This window comes from Cucumis sativus, chromosome 1 (genome assembly GCF_000004075.3).
Source record: "Cucumis sativus cultivar 9930 chromosome 1, Cucumber_9930_V3, whole genome shotgun sequence".
Lineage (NCBI taxonomy): Eukaryota > Viridiplantae > Streptophyta > Magnoliopsida > Cucurbitales > Cucurbitaceae > Cucumis > Cucumis sativus.
The window spans coordinates 20247315-20267127 of NC_026655.2; the positions used below are offsets into that span (position 1 = coordinate 20247315).

Sequence of the window (19813 nt, forward strand, 5' to 3'; positions counted from 1 at the left end):
GGTTAAATTTTATTTGTAGAGCCTATTCTTTTAACTTGTGCTGGGTCAAATTTCATCCTTTAACAAGTAAATTTTTACTAAATCTTATACAAATTTTATTGATATTTAAATGTTGTAGAGTTAGTAAATTATCTGGAAAGGAAGGTTAGTTGAGATGGGAATGGATATAAAAAATTGCTTACATTTCTTTTCTTTTTTTTTTTTTTTGGTAAAATGTGCAATCAATTAAAACAAAATTGAATTGTGTAGATTTGTAAAAAAAATCACAGTATTAAAGTGTCATCAATATATGACGTTTTCATCTATATTTTTATTTTTCTTCGATTTGATTGATATCCACATGAAAAATAAATCAATAATTCTATGAATTTATCGAAGAAATATTGAAGATTACTAATGTAAACAATATAAATAATAAAACATCAAACACGTTACATTTTCTAAAAGCTATGGAATGTTTATTTACTAATTCAAAATGACAAGTTCATGAATTTGCTTTCCCCTGTTCTACAATCTACACCCGCCACAAGCGTGGATCTCTTATTCATTTTGGGAAATTTTATCACACCCCATTTTAGTCTTTAAGTATGATCCGCGAAACGGTCACAAAGAGGAGGACAAATCTTCCAAAAATGTCAAAGTTAGTTTGTTCCAACAGTTCTGTCAAATTGTTGGCTCATAAGATTCACTGGACCCGTCTATTCAAACCATTCATCCTCTTCTTCTTCTTCCTTCAAACTTCAGTTCAGGCTCTATTGTTCAATAACGTGGGAACCCAGAAAGAGAGTAGCTCTGAAACGGACGTTTTGCCCTGGTTGGTAACCTGTAATTGTTCCCAACTATTTCTTGTTGTTCAAGGTTAGTCTGAAAGTGTTACTTGGTCTTTAAATTTTTGCTTTTATTTCACTCATCTATTCTCAACGGCCTTGGCAGCTTTCTCCTTTCCCTTTTATGCTTGACGTGTATGCATATCTTCTTCTTTAACAATTTTTTTTTTTGTTACCAAACTTGAATTTTTGTTAGATTACTTCTGTCTTTGTGTTGGTGGGTTGTTTTCTGAGAAAGACAGATAGAGAGAGTCTGTGAGAAAGAGGAAATTGTGAATGCAGGGTTTCATAGTTTATGGTTACATGTTTTTCTGTTACTCGGTTCCTTAAAACACTTAAGTTTCTTGATAGTGTAAGAAATGATAGATGGTTGAGGCTGTTTGAGAGATAACAATGGGAAAGCAAGGGACCTCCAGGAATCAGCGCCCCGAGTCACAGAATGAGGGGATGCCATTAGGAACGAAAGATTATCAGATTAGATGTTCAGAAAACTTTTGTGGGAATAATCCTTCTATTGGTAGGAGGCTTTCAGGAGAAGATGTGAACTCAAGTTTGAAAAATGTATCATTTCATGGATTGAAACATGATTTTTCCAAATTGAGTGCTTCTAAGGGATCCTATGGGGGCAAACGGAATTTTTGGCTTCAAAAGCATGTGAGATCGATTTTGTTTATGATTGGGGTGATTGCTTTTGTTTTTTTGGTTGATTCTTTAACAGTATCTCTAGTCAATTTGATTATTCGCGGGAACAGTCCACCTCCCAGAAAATCAAGTAGTATCAAGGTAAAATTTGCTAATTGTTTAGACAGATATGTTTTGTGCTCTCTGCACATAAGTATTCTTAATATAATGGAGGAATGTTTCTAGATTTAATTAGTATTTGGAAGTTTAATGGGCTGGTAATAGCTTCTTAGGTATGGTGCTGATAGATATCCTTATATGCTTGGGTCCTTCATACTCTCTTTCCTTTATTTGAGCAACAATCTTGTTAAGATCCATTAGTACTGACTTTGTAGGATTCCCAAATGCTATGGATAGAGATTGTCAGTTGCTATTACAATGTTCTAAGTTCTAACACCAATGCTCTAGTAATGATATATTCATTTTTGGTGACTCAAGGTTGATATTGGTCCCAATGTTCACAAAGAAAAATCACCAATCCAGATGTATGATCGCCTTGTGCATTTGGCCTCTAATTATCTTGCGGAGGTTTGCTACTTAACTCTTCTCATACGATAAATGTTTGAATCAGCTTTATCCGTCATTTTTCTGATGAAATCTTAAAATATGAGACTGTTCATCTGCATTCAGATTGAGTTTAAACCAGAGAAATCAAGCTTGTGGAAGGAGCCATATCTTCAGGCCTCTGCATGGGTACCCTGTGCAGATGGAAAGGTTGGATCAGATTTAGGTGCCCGATCAAACCTTAAACTATTTGATGTTCATATATCCCTTTTAATTTTTGCTCGGATAATTGTTAGTTGCTGCTGCACACACAATGTGTGTCCATAGACAATTTAGTGCACGAAAACTTTATCACGTGACTGACTGAGTTGTAACCTTGGAGCAGGGAAGTTTGGTAAGACTAACGGCTACATAGTAGTCAGTGCAAATGGTGGTCTAAATCAACAACGAGTTGCTGTAAGTGTTTGTATCTTCCATGCCACTATTATCCTTATTTATGTTCTGCCAGCACATTGACATGTTCAAACGCTTATACATGATGAAATTTTTGCTATCATAACTGCTAATGAGAATATGAAAATAGCTAAGAGAACGTCATTTTACATGCTATTTTGATCGTTTTATAACTGGGGTTCATTATTTAGGGAAAATAGACAATTGAAAGGAACGTTAATGAAATAGGTTGTTCATATAATTTTCTAGCTTATCTTCATATTGGCTATGTTTAGAGAAAATATGTATTCCGTATAAGGGTCATAACGTTTACTTGCAATATTCTTAACTACAACTCGCAAGCATATTTGATGATATTTTCTTCGATAGATCTTGCTTCATTCTTCTTTGCAAATGTACCATCTTTTGACTTCTCTACTTCGCTTGGTCTTCACGTGGGCTTAACACTTGCAGATCTGCAATGCTGTTGCACTGACCTCTCTTCTTAATGCAAGTCTAGTAATTCCAAGATTTCTTTACAGCAATGTATGGAAGGATCCAAGGTATGAGATCTTTCTGAATCCATATGTTTCTATTAAAAAAATTTTACTAGTCTAACTCTGTCACTTAAACCATTTAATTGCTGATGTAGTTATGTAAGAATGATTAACCTTTGCTTTCATTTGTGCATTGGTAGTCGAGAAAATTGCATGTCAAAGTTTCAAACAGATGGAATTTATAGTCATTCAACCATATTAAATACCATTCACATCAAACTGTAGCTGATAAAAGAATTTTCAAAATTGAATAGTGTTTCTAATATACATTTTGAAATTAATCTACAACTTTTGCCCATGACTAGCATTTGCAATTGTTGGTTTAGTGGCCGTCCAATTGTTTACATTCTATGCTCAGTGACTGGCAGAGTCTCATACTGTGCTTCTTTAATGAGAATGCAGCCAGTTTGGTGACATATACCAAGAAGACTACTTCATAAATACTCTTAAAGATGATGTACATATTGTCAAGGAACTCCCTTCTTACTTAAAGTCTGTTGATCTAGAGGCAATTGGTAGTCAAGTATGTTATAAATAAATTCAAATACTTCATATAACAATTTTCACTCTTGGAAACAACTCAGTAACTCCTGGTATTTTTTCAGATCACTGATGAAGACATTGCAAAAGAGGCAAAGCCCACTGATTATATTAGAACCGTTCTCCCTCTCCTTTTGCAGAATGGAGTTGTTCACTTCCTTGGCTTTGGAAATCGACTTGGCTTTGATCCCATACCTTTTAACCTTCAGGTTTTAAATCAAATATAACAGGAAATACATTATTGCTAGTGTATTTAGCTCACTATCGCAAATGAATTTTTGCATCTAATGTTTCATTTCTGATCATTCAGATGTTACAATTTTCTCTTCGAAAAGAAATTTCAGATGTTTTCTTTCACTCTCTAGAGAGATCAAGTCATTTTTTTACCTTTATTTATCTGAGTGAAAAAAAACAACCTAGATAAATAAAAATTAGCAGTAGTCAAGATTTTGAGTTTTTTTCTATTTAGAAATTTAGAGCAGAAAATGAACATAGACTTAGAGCCTTAAGCCTTTATCCCAAGATTGGTTGACTAGTCTTCCTGTACTCAAGCATGACTTTCTATATCAGTGGCATTGTCACGAGTGAACTATATGCTTGGAAGAAAAACATCACTTAGTTAAACCAAACCGTTTGTCTGTGTTTGCCAGTTTTTAAGTTGTTTGGAAAAGAAGTAAATTCAATATTTTCAAAGAAGTTTTATTAATTTTGTCATTGTATGAAAGCTTATTCTCTGCCATCTTCCCAAGTGACTAGAGGATTGTCTGAACCTCATAGTGAGTGTGTAGTGTAGGTATCTCTTAATAATTTGCTTCAATTTTTTTTACAATTGCAGAAATTAAGATGTAAATGCAACTTCCATGCTCTGAAGTTTGTACATAAAATTCAACAAGTTGGTTCTATATTGGTCAAAAGAGTACGAAAATATGATGCTGCCAAAAGTATGCTGGATAAACAATTGCTTGGAAACTTCATAGACTATGTGCCGTCCAAAGAAGACAAAGTTTTTGTGGGTCCAACGAAGTATCTTGCTTTACATTTGAGATTTGAAGTGGATATGGTTGCATACTCCCTCTGTGACTTTGGAGGTGGAGAAGATGAGAAGAAGGAGCTTCAAGTATACAGAGAGATCCATTTTCCTCTACTGATTGAGCGTTTGAAGAAGTCAAAGTACTTCACTCACTGGATTTTTTGTCACAATTTATCCCAATTTTCAGATTATATCAACTTATGTTAGTATCTTCTGATCATTTTGGAATTGCAAATTGGTTTGCAGGGCAATTTCTTCCACAGAGTTGAGAATATCAGGGAGATGCCCGCTGACACCAGAAGAAGCAGGACTTGTTCTAGCCGGCCTCGGATTCAAACATAGAACTTATATTTATTTGGCTGGATCTCAAATATATGGTGGAAATTCCCGAATGCGGACCTTTACCGACCTCTATCCTAATTTAGTCACAAAGGAAACACTTCTTACACCCAGTGAACTTGAACCATTTCAAAACTTCTCTTCTCAGGTATAACACATTGAAAAACGAAACAATTATTTTCATCTCTTGAAAGATTATATCATGGTAATTTTTATGCTACGTTTTTGATAAAGAGTCAGTGTTACCTCATTGATTACTGTCATCTGTTTTTTCCGAACGATTTTATTTTTTATTGACTATTTACTATGAGTGTCTCTCTCTTTACAACTTTAGATGCTTCTTTCAGCAGTAGCTTTACTGTGGAACCAAGCATTTGGGCAAATATGGCTATACTCGGGACTTATTAGACTAAAATGCTTGTTTAGCTTGCAGCGTTGGATTTTATTGCCTGCGCAAGTGCTGATGTCTTTGCCATGACCGATTCTGGAAGCCAACTATCGTCTCTGGTATCAGGATTTCGCACTTACTTTGGAGGTGGCAAAGCTCCTACTTTAAGACCAAACAAGAAAAGGTTAGCAGCAATCTTGTCCGAGAATAAGACCATAGGCTGGAATACTTTTGAAGAAAGAGTTAGAAAGATGATTGAGGAAGGTCAACGAGTCCAGACCAGAGGCTTTGGTCGAAGCATCTATCGTCAACCAAGGTGCCCAGAATGCATGTGTAAAAGATCCCAGTAGTGTAAAGAGTATAAATAATTCTTAGTTGCCTTGGATGGAAATTGACATGTATCTTTTACCTTCGCCTCCGGTAATATTCAAATTCATTTTTTCATTCTTATTCTGTCTATATGCGCAATTGCCCCATTTTGCTTGTATTGTAGTTCTTTTGAAGAGAGGAGCTTCTATTAAATTTATCACATTCACAATGCTTGCTCGCATAAGGAGTTGATTGAATTTTCTTTGAGGTACAAAATTATCATTGATTGAAAAAAAAAAATAAATAGACTACGAGGTCTCTCCTTTCAATACAATACAGGTTGGCTTTATTTTTTTTCAACTCGAATATATTCCGAGCAAGGTTATCATTCAAAACTGGGAGGCTAAGGGATGCCCTGCCATTGATGGAGTCTAGTCTCGCCTTTTAGTACTTCACCCTTCCTCAACATTCAAAGAATCTTTTCTCAACCAGGAAATGATGCTTTCCACAAATTGTTTGCGATCTCTCTGTTGGTGGGAAGCGAACTTTGTTCTCTCTTCAGTTTCATCCTTCAATTCAAGATGGAGGGAAGAAACGATTTAGGTTAAATGGAAGAGTGTAGAACTCCTCATTCCTGCTGTCTCCCTTAAACGTCCTGAACTTAACCCACCATGGCATTCCCCTGTCTCTAGCACTGTCTTTATAGTCTAGTGTGTTATCCAAGAAAACAGCGACAATGAGGGCTACTGTTGGTGGCGAGAAGAAGATAGTGTTGAGGAAGTCATTGAACTGCACATTAGAACGAGAAAACGTGTGAAAACACAAACTCATTGGTTAGCTCATGTCCGTAGAGAAAATTAGGTGAAAACACAAACTCACCCATCCAGCGTTTGTGTGAGCAGGACCATGAAAAGCCTTTGCAGTGTACTCCCTAAAATAATCAGGCACAGACAAACCTAAGTACAATGCTACCCCAGTAATGAAGAGATTCCTCATTGAATTCATGTTGGTAAATTGCAAAAATGACAACCCTACGGAGGCTGAAAAAAAGAGCTTGAAAAGTTAACACTCCATTTACAGAGAGAGAATACACAAAATATGAACAATATGCAAAATCTACTCACCAACAAGACCAAATAAGACACAATATACAGCTGCAAATATGGTGAAGGGTATTGAAGCAAACAATGCTCCAAATTTCCCTGCAGGAAGCAGCAGAGTCCCGACATGATAAACACTTAAGCAAGATTAAATGTAATGTTACAAAGTAATTACTTGAACTCTGCTCACCTAGAATTGAGAAGAATATCATAAATCCAGCTGAAATCTGGATAACCCTGCGGCTACCAACACGGGTGCTACCGAGCAGCCCTACGTTTTCTCTGTATTTACATTTTAAGTCAGAAAATTGCATAGCTATATATGATCTCAGTGCACAATGCAACGAGAAGCCAATAAAGAAATCTTACATTGACACAGTTGATCCAGAGAGTGTCCCAAATAGACCACTCAGAAGAATACCAATCCCCTGCCAACCAATGCCTCGGCTTAGAACATGAGCTGGAGGAGGGGTTGCACTTGCTAAACGTGAAGCTGCCTTAAACGCTCCGGTTGACTGTTAAATAATTATGAGTTTTCCATATTACTCTTTCAAGTACAGATCCAGAATTATAATATATTGCTAGAGTAGACCAATATAGTACCTCAACCAAAGATACCAGAACTGCAGCCATCATCCCAAAAGCGTGACCAGCATTGAAAGTTGGAGCACCCCACTGAAGAGGGTATGGAATCTTAATCCTGAATGATGGAGGAGGCAACATTAGAGAAGAAGGGTGAAGTTATTTTTTTTTTCTTCCCATATCAAAAGAAAGTAAAAGTGAGATCGGGTTTAGATAAGAACCATGGAGCAGATGATATGAGGTTGGCCCTGTCAGTTCGACAATTCATTTGAGTTAATTCCGGTCTATGTTTGTAAGCACCACTGGCTGTCAATAGGTGTGCATATGCCCATATCACAGTGACTGTTATAAGAAGAGCAAACCGTTCGAGTATAGGCAGTTGCCTGGTATGAAAACCTTTGAGATACTGCAAGAGAAGCAAATTGTATAGATTTTTAAAAGGGCGCCTGACCTACATCACTCTTCTCACTCTTTAATTGGTATTGATTTTTAGTAGAAAGATAATTAGACATCACCTGTGAGAAGGCTATGAACAGTATAAGCATTGGAACGCCAATTTCCACACATCTTCCAACCTGGTTAAATTCCAATGGTGAGCTAAAATGAAAAACCAAAAAAATTTAAACACACACACCAAACTGGGATCCCTTAAAATGGCAAATTGAAGTATACCACTGGGAAGCCTCTGTCAAACAGACCAAAGCCTACTAGTGCAATCACAGGGACCATTCCAAGAGGACTGAAGAACCTGAAATGAATGATGAACTTTCCTTCATTAATATATATCATATATGCAGAGCGAAACAGATTTTGTCATGTAATAATTCTTAAGGAAGTTCTACCTCGAACAAATAGCCCACAACTGACTGTATCCCAGGATAATCTGTATGCTTGATGATACAATTAGAGCTCCTTGAACTGCTCTCATTGTGTTCAGAAATCTCTATAGAAGTAACATGTTAATTTTACTTTATGTAGGAAAATACCTGAATCTCTGATCTTATGTTTAATTCATGAGGAAAAAGGAAAGGAAAAAGACAACAATGTTGACTCTTTGGACATTGATTGAGTTGGATGTATGGACAAAATCTCACACTCCATTATGCATCAGTAAAGACAATTAATTTGGCCACGCGTTTTGGAGACAAATGGAAAAGTTGAAAAAACATAAACATTGTATCGGGTTACTGACCAAATGGGGGTCCTCGATTCTTGATAAAGATGAGTCGTGAATGATTGAAATAATCGGAACCATAAAAGCATAAGAACCTCCGATAACAGTAGGCAATCTTGTACCAAACAGAGTTTGTAGAAGCGTATTGATCCCTTCAACAAAAAGTAGAGTCTGTACAACCCTCACTTTATCACCCTGTATCATAGTTTCAAACCTCATTAAAAAAACAAGCAGAAAAGCATCTTGAGATGAAAAGGTTTGAGCTTATTTTCTTTTGTCTCTATGTAGCAGCCGGAGAATCTGTCACTGATGATATTAAAACTCAGAATATTCCAAAGTCTTCACGTAGGAACGGAAAAATAAAAATAGCAAAAACAAACTTGAAAATGAAGAAATAGGAAGAGAGTAAGGAACATTTTTTCTCACATCATCGCCTCCCATCAAAGGAACAAGGAAAGAAGGAATCATCACAGCAGTACCCAAAGCCAGAATGTAGTGCTGAAAACCCAAAGCAATTGCTTCCCCTGTTTTCGAAACATCAACAAACAACAACAATTTACGAACTCAGAAGAGAAAAACATCAATGAACTAGTTTAACTCTCTGGATTACAGAAAATAAAGCATTACCCCAAGACGGGTTAGAATCAATACAGTACTCCAAGCCCTGAAGTTGATCCATTGGTGGATGGGTAATCTCCTCTGGTTTTGGAGCTTCCATTACTCACAAACCCCAGTTCTCAAACTTCCAATGTGTAAAAATCCCAAATGGGAATCCGGTAAAAATAACCAAAATGTCGAAAGAACAGAGAAACAAACAAACAAAGCAAAGCAACCCAATCTCTATGCCTCTCTCTCCCTCTAAGGAAATGGAAGAGAGAAGAGATTACAACTACAATGAGAAAAGAAGAAATGGAAAAAAGCAAAAGTGGGTCTGAATGAAATTAAAAAGTTCAAAGATACTAGAGAGAGGGAGAGAGAATGAGCAAAGTTGAAGAGGAGGGTTGAATGCAGAGAGAGGAGTTGCCGCCCATTACTAAGCGGCTTCTTTTTAGCTTTAGTTTTGGCCTTCACCATTTTTATTTATTTATTTATTTATTTTTTGGGACTTACCAAAAGGTCCGTTAAACTTTTTGTAGATTACCGAAAACACCCTCACAAAAACAGCCAAACTCAGATATATTACCGTTGCCTCTCTTCCTCTTTTCCTCTTTTCCTCTCTTCGTCTCTTCGTCTCTTCGTCTCTTCCTCTTCGCCTTCCTTATAAATGTTTTTGTTATAAAGAGTGTACTGAAAAAGGAACAAAAACATCACCCAACTAATTAAATGTTTCACTATTTCTTATTTAATTCCTTGTCGGATATTTTAATTTCCCTTCCAACACAACTTTCTTATCATTATTTGGTCAATCTTAAAGCACAACTAAAAACCAATTTTGGTCTTCTCTTCTTCTTCTTGTAGCCACTTCTATCATCTTCCCAACTTTTAAGTAAATGAACTAATAATCATATTTTATACGTGGGTATAACTTTCGATGATATATCTAATCTTGTTGCCATTTCTCACTCTCCACCATTCCTCGTGGGTTTCACCTCTAGTTCGTTTTACCTAGGTTTGATCTTACTTTTCTAGCAGTCATATAAAAGATCCTTGTACATTTGTATTGTCAAACCTATCGCACTTTAATTTTTAAGTTAGTATAGAGATTAGAGAGTGTATAGTTCAATTAAAAACAAAAATAAAGTCATGATCTTCATTTGGAGATTACTTATCTTTTTGTTTTTCTTAAAGTTGTTAAAGAAAAGGTTCTTCCTCTAACAGTTTCGTGTAGTTATGTGTAACTTTGACAATGTTAGGGTTGTTTACAATGCTCGAGGCTGCAATGTGTTAGACTAAGTGCGACTTGGTTAGTTTTTATTGATATATAATCATCCGTCTAGTTTGTTGGCCTAAAACTCAAGGCTCTAACTTTTTTTTCTTTTAGAAAGAGTCTTTCTCTATGTTGATTTTTTATTTTTCTTTTGGCTTAGATCTGTGTGTGAACTTTGAATCTTGTTTGGAACAACCCTCAACAAGGGCATATTACAAATTTAATATATGAACTTTGAGATTGATGTCTATTGAACTTTAAATTTTCTAAAGTTATCTAATGGGTAATTGAACTTTCAATTTTATGTTTAATATACTCTTACACTTTGTAAATTAAATATATTGTCCCTAAACTTTTATTTTTGTATTTAATATATTATTGTCATGGATATTAAAACAATTAAGATTTATTGATCGGTTAGATATAAATTTGAATTGTATGTCTAAGTCTAACATAACCCTACACAAACCTAAGTATTTATTTGACATTTTTTCACACAAATTAAATAACAAACAAACCACTTGTAAAGATTAGGTAACAAATAGAACACAATTTTTTCATTTTTTAAATATGGATTTGTATATTCTATCCCGAATTACTTATTTAATAAGATTTTGATTGTTACACTTCACGAACGTGTTTATTTCACTTTAAATTTCCTAGTTATTGTAAAAAGAAAAATGGTGACAAAGATTCTATATGTAAGAATATAACATGAATTATGGGTAAGAAATAGACGCATAGTTGGGGATGAAGTGGAAATCAAGTGGTCAACATCTATCTTTTTAGTTGTTTTCATCTTTAGCTCTCTTAGCTTCTTTTTTCCTTTTGTTGTGGGTGTGATTAGGATGATTGGGACAAAAGTGAAGACCTTTAATGATGAAAATTGGATTTATAGTATATGCAAAACAACACTACAAACTCTCTCTACTATGAACTATATGTCTTCAATTAGTTTTTCTTTAGTCCACTAACTAGACTTGTTAGTTAAGTTTTGATCTTTTTGTGCCATACAAAACAAATTATAAAAGACTTTACAATATATATATATTTAAAGTGCCTATCAAAAACTCTACAAAAGCAATCAAATTTGATTTTGTAACATTCGGTTGCCTTTATATATCTTTTAGTGAAAGCTTATTAAGAATTATAAGATCACACATAAGTCTCATAGTATCATTGTCAACTTTATTAGATAAACCACATCAAATATGACAAATTTAATTTAACAGTAAAAAAATATGTGAAAACTAAATGAACCTTAAGGTTTTTATTATATATATAAATTTTATTAATTTTTATAACTATTGGTAGTATTATTTTCATAAAGAAATAAGAAATAAAAAAAATAAAAAAAGCAGTGGGATTCAGAAGTATGAGTAGACTCCAACGTGTGTTTGTAGGGAACCAAACCGCCTTTCACCAATCGCTAATTCACCAACGTCTCTTACTGCTGCTTCGAAATCTCTGCTTTCTCTCTCTCTCTCTCTCTCTCTCTCTAGAAAAACTGATTTTTTTAATGATTCTCGTGATCTTCTTTGTATTTATCTCAATAATCTACTAATAAAGATGTTGTTTACTTCACTAATGGCCATTACAAGCTTTATCAAGATTCTTTTCACTTCTCTTTAATTATTACAAATCATTTTCACTATTATTTTTCTAAATGTTAATTATTTCGAAAAAGCATTCACTTTTTTCTTGTTCAGTTATATCATTCTTTTGTTATTTTAGTTTTAATTTCAATTAGGTTCCTGTGATTTCAAAACTTAGTTCGTTTAATTATTGTGAAGTAAATTATCCCATTGACTACCAAATGTCAAAGGATTTCTTTTCTATGGTTTTCTTGTAATGTTGCAAAGGAAAGTACTAACCTAAGCCTAAGGTTCTACCAAAAGATGAAAAGTTTTGCTACATCTGCTTTGTATTACCAATATTTGGCTAAATTTGTAGGTCCATTTGCCACTCATTTAGCAGGAGCAAAAAGTTTAGGATACTAATTTGATTCCTTTACTTATACTTTTACTAAATCACAATTTTAACCTCATTGCTAAATATCCATTTTCATCCTGAGGTATATCCATTTGAAAAGGGACTGTAGGAGAATGTGGAAAAATATTGTATGTTTGTATTATAACAAATATTATATGTTTGTACTAAATCAATACTCACGATGAAAATCGATCGAGAAGGATCAAGAAAGACTATTATAACAAATTGTAAAGAAGGATACTGACCATAAAAGATGAAACTTTAAGGGGACTATTTTTATGTGGCCAATATTAAAGGATGACAGATGATGTATAACTACACAAAGGTGAAAGGTGATGCATAGAAATAATAAGAAGCACCGGAAACTCCGTCACCCTTTTCCCTGGTCTCAACTAAGGTGAAAGCGTGCATTAATTTATCCATGCAAATGTAACCATGGCAATGGGACAACTCTTTTACCTTCCCTTCACATGCGTCTCTTCCTTTCTTTCTCTCAAAAGAAGAAAACTTGTGTTCTATTCCAAAAGCAACTACCCACAAAAGCAGTTCTAACCGAAAAGCAAGTTAAAGGGTGCAAAAACATATAAATCCATTTCCACTACCTACAAAGAATGTGTATATTTTGGTCTTTTACTACACACTCAAAACAAAAACATCGTAGAGCATCCAAAGATTTAACATCCTACTTGATGTTGTATATTCATATTCATATTGAGATTAATAGATGATAATTTGTTAGGTTGAAAATATTAAATTAATCTATATCAAACTTCTTTTATTTACTCATATATTGGTCTACCCACAGGAAAATTAAGTTTTTAGTGCATCCTAAGTTGCACTCATATTTTTGTATCTACCAATTATTCATAGTTATCCCATGACAACTCTTCTTACTTTTCTTATAAAATACCTCTTTTCTTTTATTAAAGTAGAATGTCCGAACATGAGTTCATCACTAGATACACCAAAGTATTGTTGGTTAGAAAATGAGAGGAGAATAAACAGTCTTTGGCCTTCCAATTCCAAAGAATCCCATTGCATATTCTCTCGATTAGAGGGAAAAGAGAAAAGGAACTTCAAACCATTTCTCGGGTGCCGATGGCTTACCTTTTCAAGCTGACCCACACGTACTTGTGTTGAAAATATGCAACCACCACCTGCAAGAAGAAAAGGAGGGATTGATCGGACTCAACAACATTATAATTGTAAACCAACCCATCTTTCTTATTACTGCCTTCGAATCCTCTTTGTTTCGATGTAAAACACAAGATTCCTTTTTCCAAATCTACGTCATAATTCTGCTTCAAATCGAACTCAGGTTTTCCTATATCCCAAGTTGAAACATAAATGTAATGGATTAATTTAGAACAAAAAGGCAAACAAAGGTATGAGATAATGAATGAGGTAGGCCAAGGTGTGGGGTCCCTTGTTTTACTCTTTTGCGATTATTTAGGGAAAGAAGTAACTTTCGGCAAAACATGCATCGAGGGAAGAATTAAAGGCCTTGATGGTATTGACTTTAAAGCATTCGGTGATGTTTGGTTTGGTAATGTGTGTGTGAGGGAAAACTAGAAAACAAAGATGAAGTGAAGACAGCCTAAAATCAAGCAGCTTGATTTGATTGTGGGGTTCATAATTGCTTGGAGTTTTGGCTGTTTGTAGGGTTGAAGAAGATCCAGAGGCGTGGGGAAAAGGACAGGGACAGGGCATGAAGCTGTAAGGCAAAAACGTCACTGTCTCAATATGGCCAACCTATATAGAGAGGATCATTTGTCAATTTTTACACTGACTTGATGGTTATAAGACATGGATTTTGTACATCTACGTATCTCCTTTAGAGGTTCAGATTTACCCTTTTTACTCATAGGAGAGAATCCACTATACTGTAAAGACAAATTACAAGGCCAAAAGAGATAACAGAATAAAGATAGATCAAAGCTTAATATGGTGAACAAATATTCCTTAACCTTCAAAGCCTAGGGAAGTAGCAAGCAAATTCTTGATAGGTATTTAAAACCTTGACCTGACTAAGTTTCTGACAGTGAAAATCACTATAGATCTCATTAATATTTTCTATCCGGTAGAGAAAGCAAAGTTTCCACTAACACGGTGTGTAGTCAGTTTTCTTACTCTAATGAAACTTACAGAAAAAGGAGCCTCCTCCTTCGCTCTGGTGCAATTTCGTTTCCACTTTTCCCCCTGATCATCTTTACAAGTCAAGAAATTTAATGGAAAAAATGAGTTAATTAGCAAATAAATAATAAATTTGCAAGAGGGAACTAATACTGAAGTATTACATTTTTGTTCTGACCGTATACATGGTTAGTCAAAGCTATGAAGCTACAAGCCATTTCCCTTGCTTTTCAAAATCATTCAATACTTAAAACTACGGAACAGATTTTTTTGCTTTTACGATCTTCTATCCAATTTCCTCTCACCGGATCTTTTTTCTTCAGCCTCTCGCCGTCTTTGTTGCCTGTCAACAGGAACGAGGCAAGTCAACATTAAACTTTCAGATATCATTAAAAGATAGCGCTCAGCACTCTTGTTGTTTCTAAGATGTCTCCAAGGCATTACGATACTTATGCTAATTAAAAAACAAAAAACAATGTCATTTTTGGGAAGGATAAATGAACTTACGCAAAAGCCATGTATCCAGAGCCAACATTAGCAGCAGATAGTAAAGCTGCATGGGCACTAGCTGCATCTGACCCACCAGAAATTACTGGATTCCTTCTATCTCCATCTACCTGAAATGCATTCAACAAATACTTAGCAAACAGTAGAGATCGCTTGATATGTACATTACACGTTAGCAAATCATCACCTTATCCCATTTTGATTTTTTGTTTTGTCTTCCATCCCTAGGAATGGCATCAGATGCAGGAGCTGCTGAATGTAGTCCACTAGTTGTGATAGCTGAAACACCTGTAAAAGGAATTGGAAGAAAAACGCTATAAGAAGAAAAATTTCATAATCAGAAAGAGACTAGAGCATATCTGGTACAAACCTGAAAAGGGTATATTTATTTTAGGAGCAGTCACAACTGTACCACCAGGTTGTGTTCCTCCTGTAACAAACTCCATCTTCGGACTTTTCTTCCTTTCCAGCTCCTTCCTCTCCATCTCACGTTTCATGTCAGCCTCTATTACAACAAATGAAACTTCAAAAATAATGTTTGAAATTAATAATAAGCGCATGTAAATAATGCAATCATTTGTACTTTGTAACATGTTATCCATTCTTCACCACATACTAAATTTGCATCTAGCTAATGGGTTAATGTAAAATGTGCAGAGAACATAGACCAACCTACCTAAATGCTCGTTTACCCTTGAGAGGAGAAAGACAGAAATTCTGTCACTTGTGCAAATTTTAGTTCTTTGATAACCTCTAGAAGTCAAAAGATCCTAATCAGTGCGTTCACAACAGCAAAACATCACCACACGACAGCCAGTATTTCTATAATAAAATCTTGAGTGAACTTTTCAAATTGTCAAGACAAATGACTGAAATTTATTCGTTAAAAAAAAAACCACCAACAAAACTTATTTAATATAAGGTAATACTTAACGTAATGTTGTACATGGACCAAGAGCATGTGACTTTTTATTAATGATAAGGAGAGTTGAGAAATAACACGAGAGATTTACAAAAGGAATTGTCAATGACCTATTTCCGTATAGTAGTCACTTTTATCATATCCATGAGGGTCAAACACTTCCTTACTGAAGCAAGACCCAATCTGGTCAATATCTTGATACCTCACAGCATGTAACAAGAAATCTGGATTCCGGTAATCCTTCCTATTCCGTACTTCTGCATTGAAGCTTTTTCCAGCTTTCTTATACTCGAGAAACTTATTGATTTTCCTCTGCAAATAAAATTAGGAAAGGAACAAGAATGTCAGGAGAATAAAAATAGTTGAGCGTTGGATTATTTGATAAACTAAATGGATCTGGTTTCTGAAGGTAAAATGGATGTAGTTATCAATGACTAAAAGGTACTGTTTTCTTATTTAGCAATCCACAGGGGTTTGCCTCCTTTTAACTGGTCCATAAGGTAAGTCCCACCCAAGTTGCTAAGAATTAAGAAACCAATACATCCAGCTGAACTGAAATAATTTCATCGAACTAAAATCTTCAACTTACATAATCTCCTGTGCATTCACATTCTAAAATTTATGGCTATCAAAAAGGGCCATAAAAACCAATCCCCATCAAGGTCAGAAACCAATTAACACTCCTCGCCCACATATAATTCATCAGGCCCACCAACATTTAAACGTATCCCAAACTCATATCCTGCTCAGTCGCATTAGTAACCAACTCAGGCTATTCAATTTTTACGAGAAGGATTACTCATTTGAGAAACCAAAAAGAAATAAACATATCCCATAGTCCATATATAACTGTTTCATTGTCTTAACTAAATCTAGATTAACAGTCACATAATATTTTCTCAGAACATAAGTAGTCATTATACCGGAAAGGAAACTTACCTGTAGATCCTCTGAGCATTTTTCTTTTGGTGGAGGAGGAAGAAACTTGTCCAAGGGATCAATATCTTTTTTCTCTTCTTCAACAGTTTCCTCAACTTTTTCAGTTTCAGATTCTGGCATCACATTGTTCATTGAACCAGAATGTGGTGATTCAGAAATTTGAGGAGTGGATAGATTGTTTGATGTTGAGATCATTACAGTTCCTGGAGATGATCTATCAAAATCACCTGCACCATAAAAATAAATGAAATTAATCACACAGAGGATGAATTAGGAAAAGTGACTATAAGCATCACAACAAATTTCCTGCTGAAGATAGTATTTCAAATTTAACCCTTCAAGTTCATCCAACAACTAAAAGGAAATCATCACGAGATAGTCAATCTTGAATCCTAAAAGATTTAACACAACAAAGCACCAGTGCCAATAAATAAGTTTGCCGCACATATATTATTATGATAATGTGAAACAATGAAAGGATAAATAAAAACCTACACCTTGCTAGTCTTTCCAAGAAATAGTAATTTTTCAGCCTGCAGCATAGGGATTTTACAATAAAATAAAATAAATAAATAATAAAAACCAGTTCTACTTTCTACATCACGAGTTATATTATCATATCCTCAAATTGCCAAACCTAAACCCCAGCCCTGGCCACTAGTGCTTCAAGAAAACAACTAACATGTCGTAAAACAAACCATTTAGCTATTAAAAACGTTATTAGTAGCTAAGCAAGTAAGGATGATAGGAGTAAAAAGTTTTATAGAACAGATGTGTATTAACTGTGAGCTTGCAGCATTTATAGATTTTAAAAATTAGAAGAAGCAAACTAACACTCCGCAATTAAAAGAATCATACAAACCATTAGTGCCTAAAAGCTCATCACCAAATGTGACACGACCAGATTCCTCAATTTCTCCATCCTGAATGCAAACAATAGGAACGAAATATTAGACACAACTTTTCAACAGTCAGTACGAATAAGATGAAGGTTACAACACACATTTCAATAAACAATTTTCTCTCAGATAGGCTGGCTTAATTTCCCTAGCTAAACTTAACAAAAATATTACCCAACAACTCAAAGTGGTTCCGTCAATCTTTGTTCAACACTTGGTTTAATTAATTAATTAATTTGATGCCCCGTTGTTTAAAATGTAGACTTCACACTCTACTATAACCTTAGCAATCAAACGCTTCAACCTTTGTTCAACAATAAGAGGAATCTAAAATTTTAAAATTAAAAGTAGAGTCATCCGTTCCTCACCAACGAAGTAAAGATGTTGTAAGTACCTCAGCCTCGGGAGACATTGCGGCTTCATCATGACCGTAATCAACTATCGCAAGTGTTCCCCTTCTCCTACCAGAATTATCTAATTGCCCAATTTGTAATACCATTGGCGACGATGAAACCACAACCTGGGGTGGCTGCGGTGTGGATGACCCGAATTTGAGCTTATCCGGAGTCAAATTTTCACCAGCAACCGGCGGCGTCGAATCATTAGCAGAATCACTGATAATCATTCTATCACTGTTTGCAACCAACTCTTCTTCTGCAACCCTAACTCCAGCATAATCTTCCTCTCCTCCCTCTTCTTCCATCTGTTGCGGATGGAGTTCACCATCTTCTTCTTCTTCTAGGTCTTCAACGTCTTCCATTTCATCATCCTCATCATTGTACATCGAGAGTAAAGCTATTCCTTCAGATTGTTTCTTCTTGGATGCCATGAGAGCTTGGATCCTCAGCACCCGAAAGAAAGAAACGATACTTCAGATATCGAAAATTGGATGCCAATTGAATGCAGAAGGATTGGGATTTTGAATCAATGGCGATACTGGGAAGTGGGAAGAAGGGTTCTCTGTTTCCAATTGAATTAAAAAGAAGAAAATTGACGAAGATTGAAGAAAACTCAACCGCCCCGATGAAGCTCCACTGTCCAATGATATTGAAATGAGGCTTTCAACTGTTTGAACTGTTTCGTTTAGGTGTAAACGGGCCGAAAGCCCAAATATCGTGTTGGGCTTTTACAAAAAGTCTCAGTTGAAATTGGACCGATTACTCATCAGGATCAAGTCCTCAAGAGAGTTTTAAATGTTGGTAGATCAATTAATTGATTGTCTCACCAAATCTCTTTCACATTTTCAGTTTCAAAACTTACAATCCAAACTCATGATGGTAAATCTATCGTCCCACTCGTTTGAGGGAGGATGTTAGAGAAAACTATACTGACACAGTACACCAGTAAGCAATTATTAAACAAGTTGGAGCCACAACACCGAGTAATAAGACAGTATTGAATTATTTGTAAAGAATGGGTCTGTTGAGAATTTGTTACCTATCAACCTATGAGATGTTACCACGAGTACATAGCACTGGAATTGTGTGAATTATTAATTTCATTCTTCAATTGTTTATTATCTCAAAATTGAGATTTTATGTGTATAAAAGTATTCAATTGATTGCCATAAATGCAACGAAATTAAAATCAAATTGTCTTCTTTGTGTAATTTCAATTTTGGTTGTGAAAAATCTTTTGTAACCATATAATTTCATATTCTATCCGATTTTATAAGTTATCTAACTGGATAGACTGTAAAATTTTATTGTTTTTATAAATAGTTTGGTTCATTATGCTATATTTAAAATGTTCCAATAATGATATTATATATAATAAAAAACAAAAGATCTATAACATATTTGATGGTGGTTATGAACGGTAAAAGTATACTTTTATAATTTTCAAAATCACAGTTTGAGCATGGTTTTAATAATTTAAAATCAATTTAATTTATAAAAAAATTACATTGAATGATGTGAAATATAATCAAAGATTGATGTTGTTTTGAATGAGTATAAATCATATTTTGAAACGGACAAAAAGTGATTTTAAAGATGGTTTTACAAAGTACAAACATTTGAGACTAACATTGAAAGATTTGTTAAAACGAAGATCCATCATAAGTGGGCAATGGACATTATTAGTTAAAGA

The 19813-nt window shown here is 34.8% G+C and overlaps 3 protein-coding genes across 9 annotated transcripts; 1 reads left to right on the top strand and 2 right to left on the bottom strand.

Moving 5' to 3' along the window:
* The first annotated feature begins 485 nt into the window (after nucleotides 1–485).
* LOC101208265 (O-fucosyltransferase 8) lies at nucleotides 486–5748 on the top strand. 4 transcript variants are annotated; one of them, XM_031888426.1, is made up of 10 exons: nucleotides 486–858; nucleotides 1947–2036; nucleotides 2139–2238; nucleotides 2398–2468; nucleotides 2919–3007; nucleotides 3404–3524; nucleotides 3607–3750; nucleotides 4377–4711; nucleotides 4818–5058; nucleotides 5337–5748. In XM_031888426.1, the coding sequence occupies exons 2-10, from the start codon at nucleotides 1992–1994 to the stop codon at nucleotides 5646–5648; spliced, it is 1458 nt and encodes a 485-aa protein (XP_031744286.1). In that variant the 5' UTR covers nucleotides 486–858; nucleotides 1947–1991; the 3' UTR covers nucleotides 5649–5748. The 4 variants fall into 4 exon arrangements, with proteins under 4 accessions (XP_031744286.1, XP_031744283.1, XP_004150223.1 ...); XM_031888423.1 differs by lacking the exon at nucleotides 486–858 and adding an exon at nucleotides 919–1610 and having other exon boundaries at nucleotides 5344–5748; XM_004150175.3 differs by lacking the exon at nucleotides 486–858 and adding an exon at nucleotides 931–1610.
* Nucleotides 5749–5810: 62 nt separating this feature from the next.
* Nucleotides 5811–9639, bottom strand: LOC101206560 (nucleobase-ascorbate transporter 2). Of its 2 annotated transcripts, XM_004150168.3 has the most exons (13): nucleotides 9091–9636; nucleotides 8890–8987; nucleotides 8482–8658; nucleotides 8132–8232; nucleotides 7962–8037; nucleotides 7805–7864; nucleotides 7511–7695; nucleotides 7311–7407; nucleotides 7077–7222; nucleotides 6898–6989; nucleotides 6732–6809; nucleotides 6487–6647; nucleotides 5811–6396 (listed from the first exon to the last, which is right to left on the bottom strand). In XM_004150168.3, the coding sequence occupies exons 1-13, from the start codon at nucleotides 9179–9181 to the stop codon at nucleotides 6184–6186; spliced, it is 1575 nt and encodes a 524-aa protein (XP_004150216.1). In that variant the 5' UTR covers nucleotides 9182–9636; the 3' UTR covers nucleotides 5811–6183. The 2 variants fall into 2 exon arrangements, with proteins under 2 accessions (XP_004150216.1, XP_031744295.1); XM_031888435.1 differs by lacking the exon at nucleotides 6732–6809 and having other exon boundaries at nucleotides 9091–9639.
* Nucleotides 9640–13212: 3573 nt separating this feature from the next.
* On the bottom strand, nucleotides 13213–18759 carry LOC101206323. 3 transcript variants are annotated; one of them, XR_969838.2, is made up of 10 exons: nucleotides 18117–18759; nucleotides 17686–17746; nucleotides 16824–17050; nucleotides 15995–16196; nucleotides 15333–15467; nucleotides 15150–15250; nucleotides 14963–15072; nucleotides 14620–14798; nucleotides 14468–14529; nucleotides 13213–13479 (listed from the first exon to the last, which is right to left on the bottom strand). XR_969838.2 is itself a non-coding variant. In XM_004150167.3 (8 exons), the coding sequence occupies exons 1-8, from the start codon at nucleotides 18549–18551 to the stop codon at nucleotides 14732–14734; spliced, it is 1338 nt and encodes a 445-aa protein (XP_004150215.1). In that variant the 5' UTR covers nucleotides 18552–18759; the 3' UTR covers nucleotides 14464–14731. The 3 variants fall into 3 exon arrangements, 1 of the variants encoding a protein (XP_004150215.1); XR_004214016.1 differs by having other exon boundaries at nucleotides 13222–13479; nucleotides 14468–14798; XM_004150167.3 differs by lacking the exon at nucleotides 13213–13479 and having other exon boundaries at nucleotides 14464–14798.
* Nucleotides 18760–19813: the final 1054 nt, after the last annotated feature.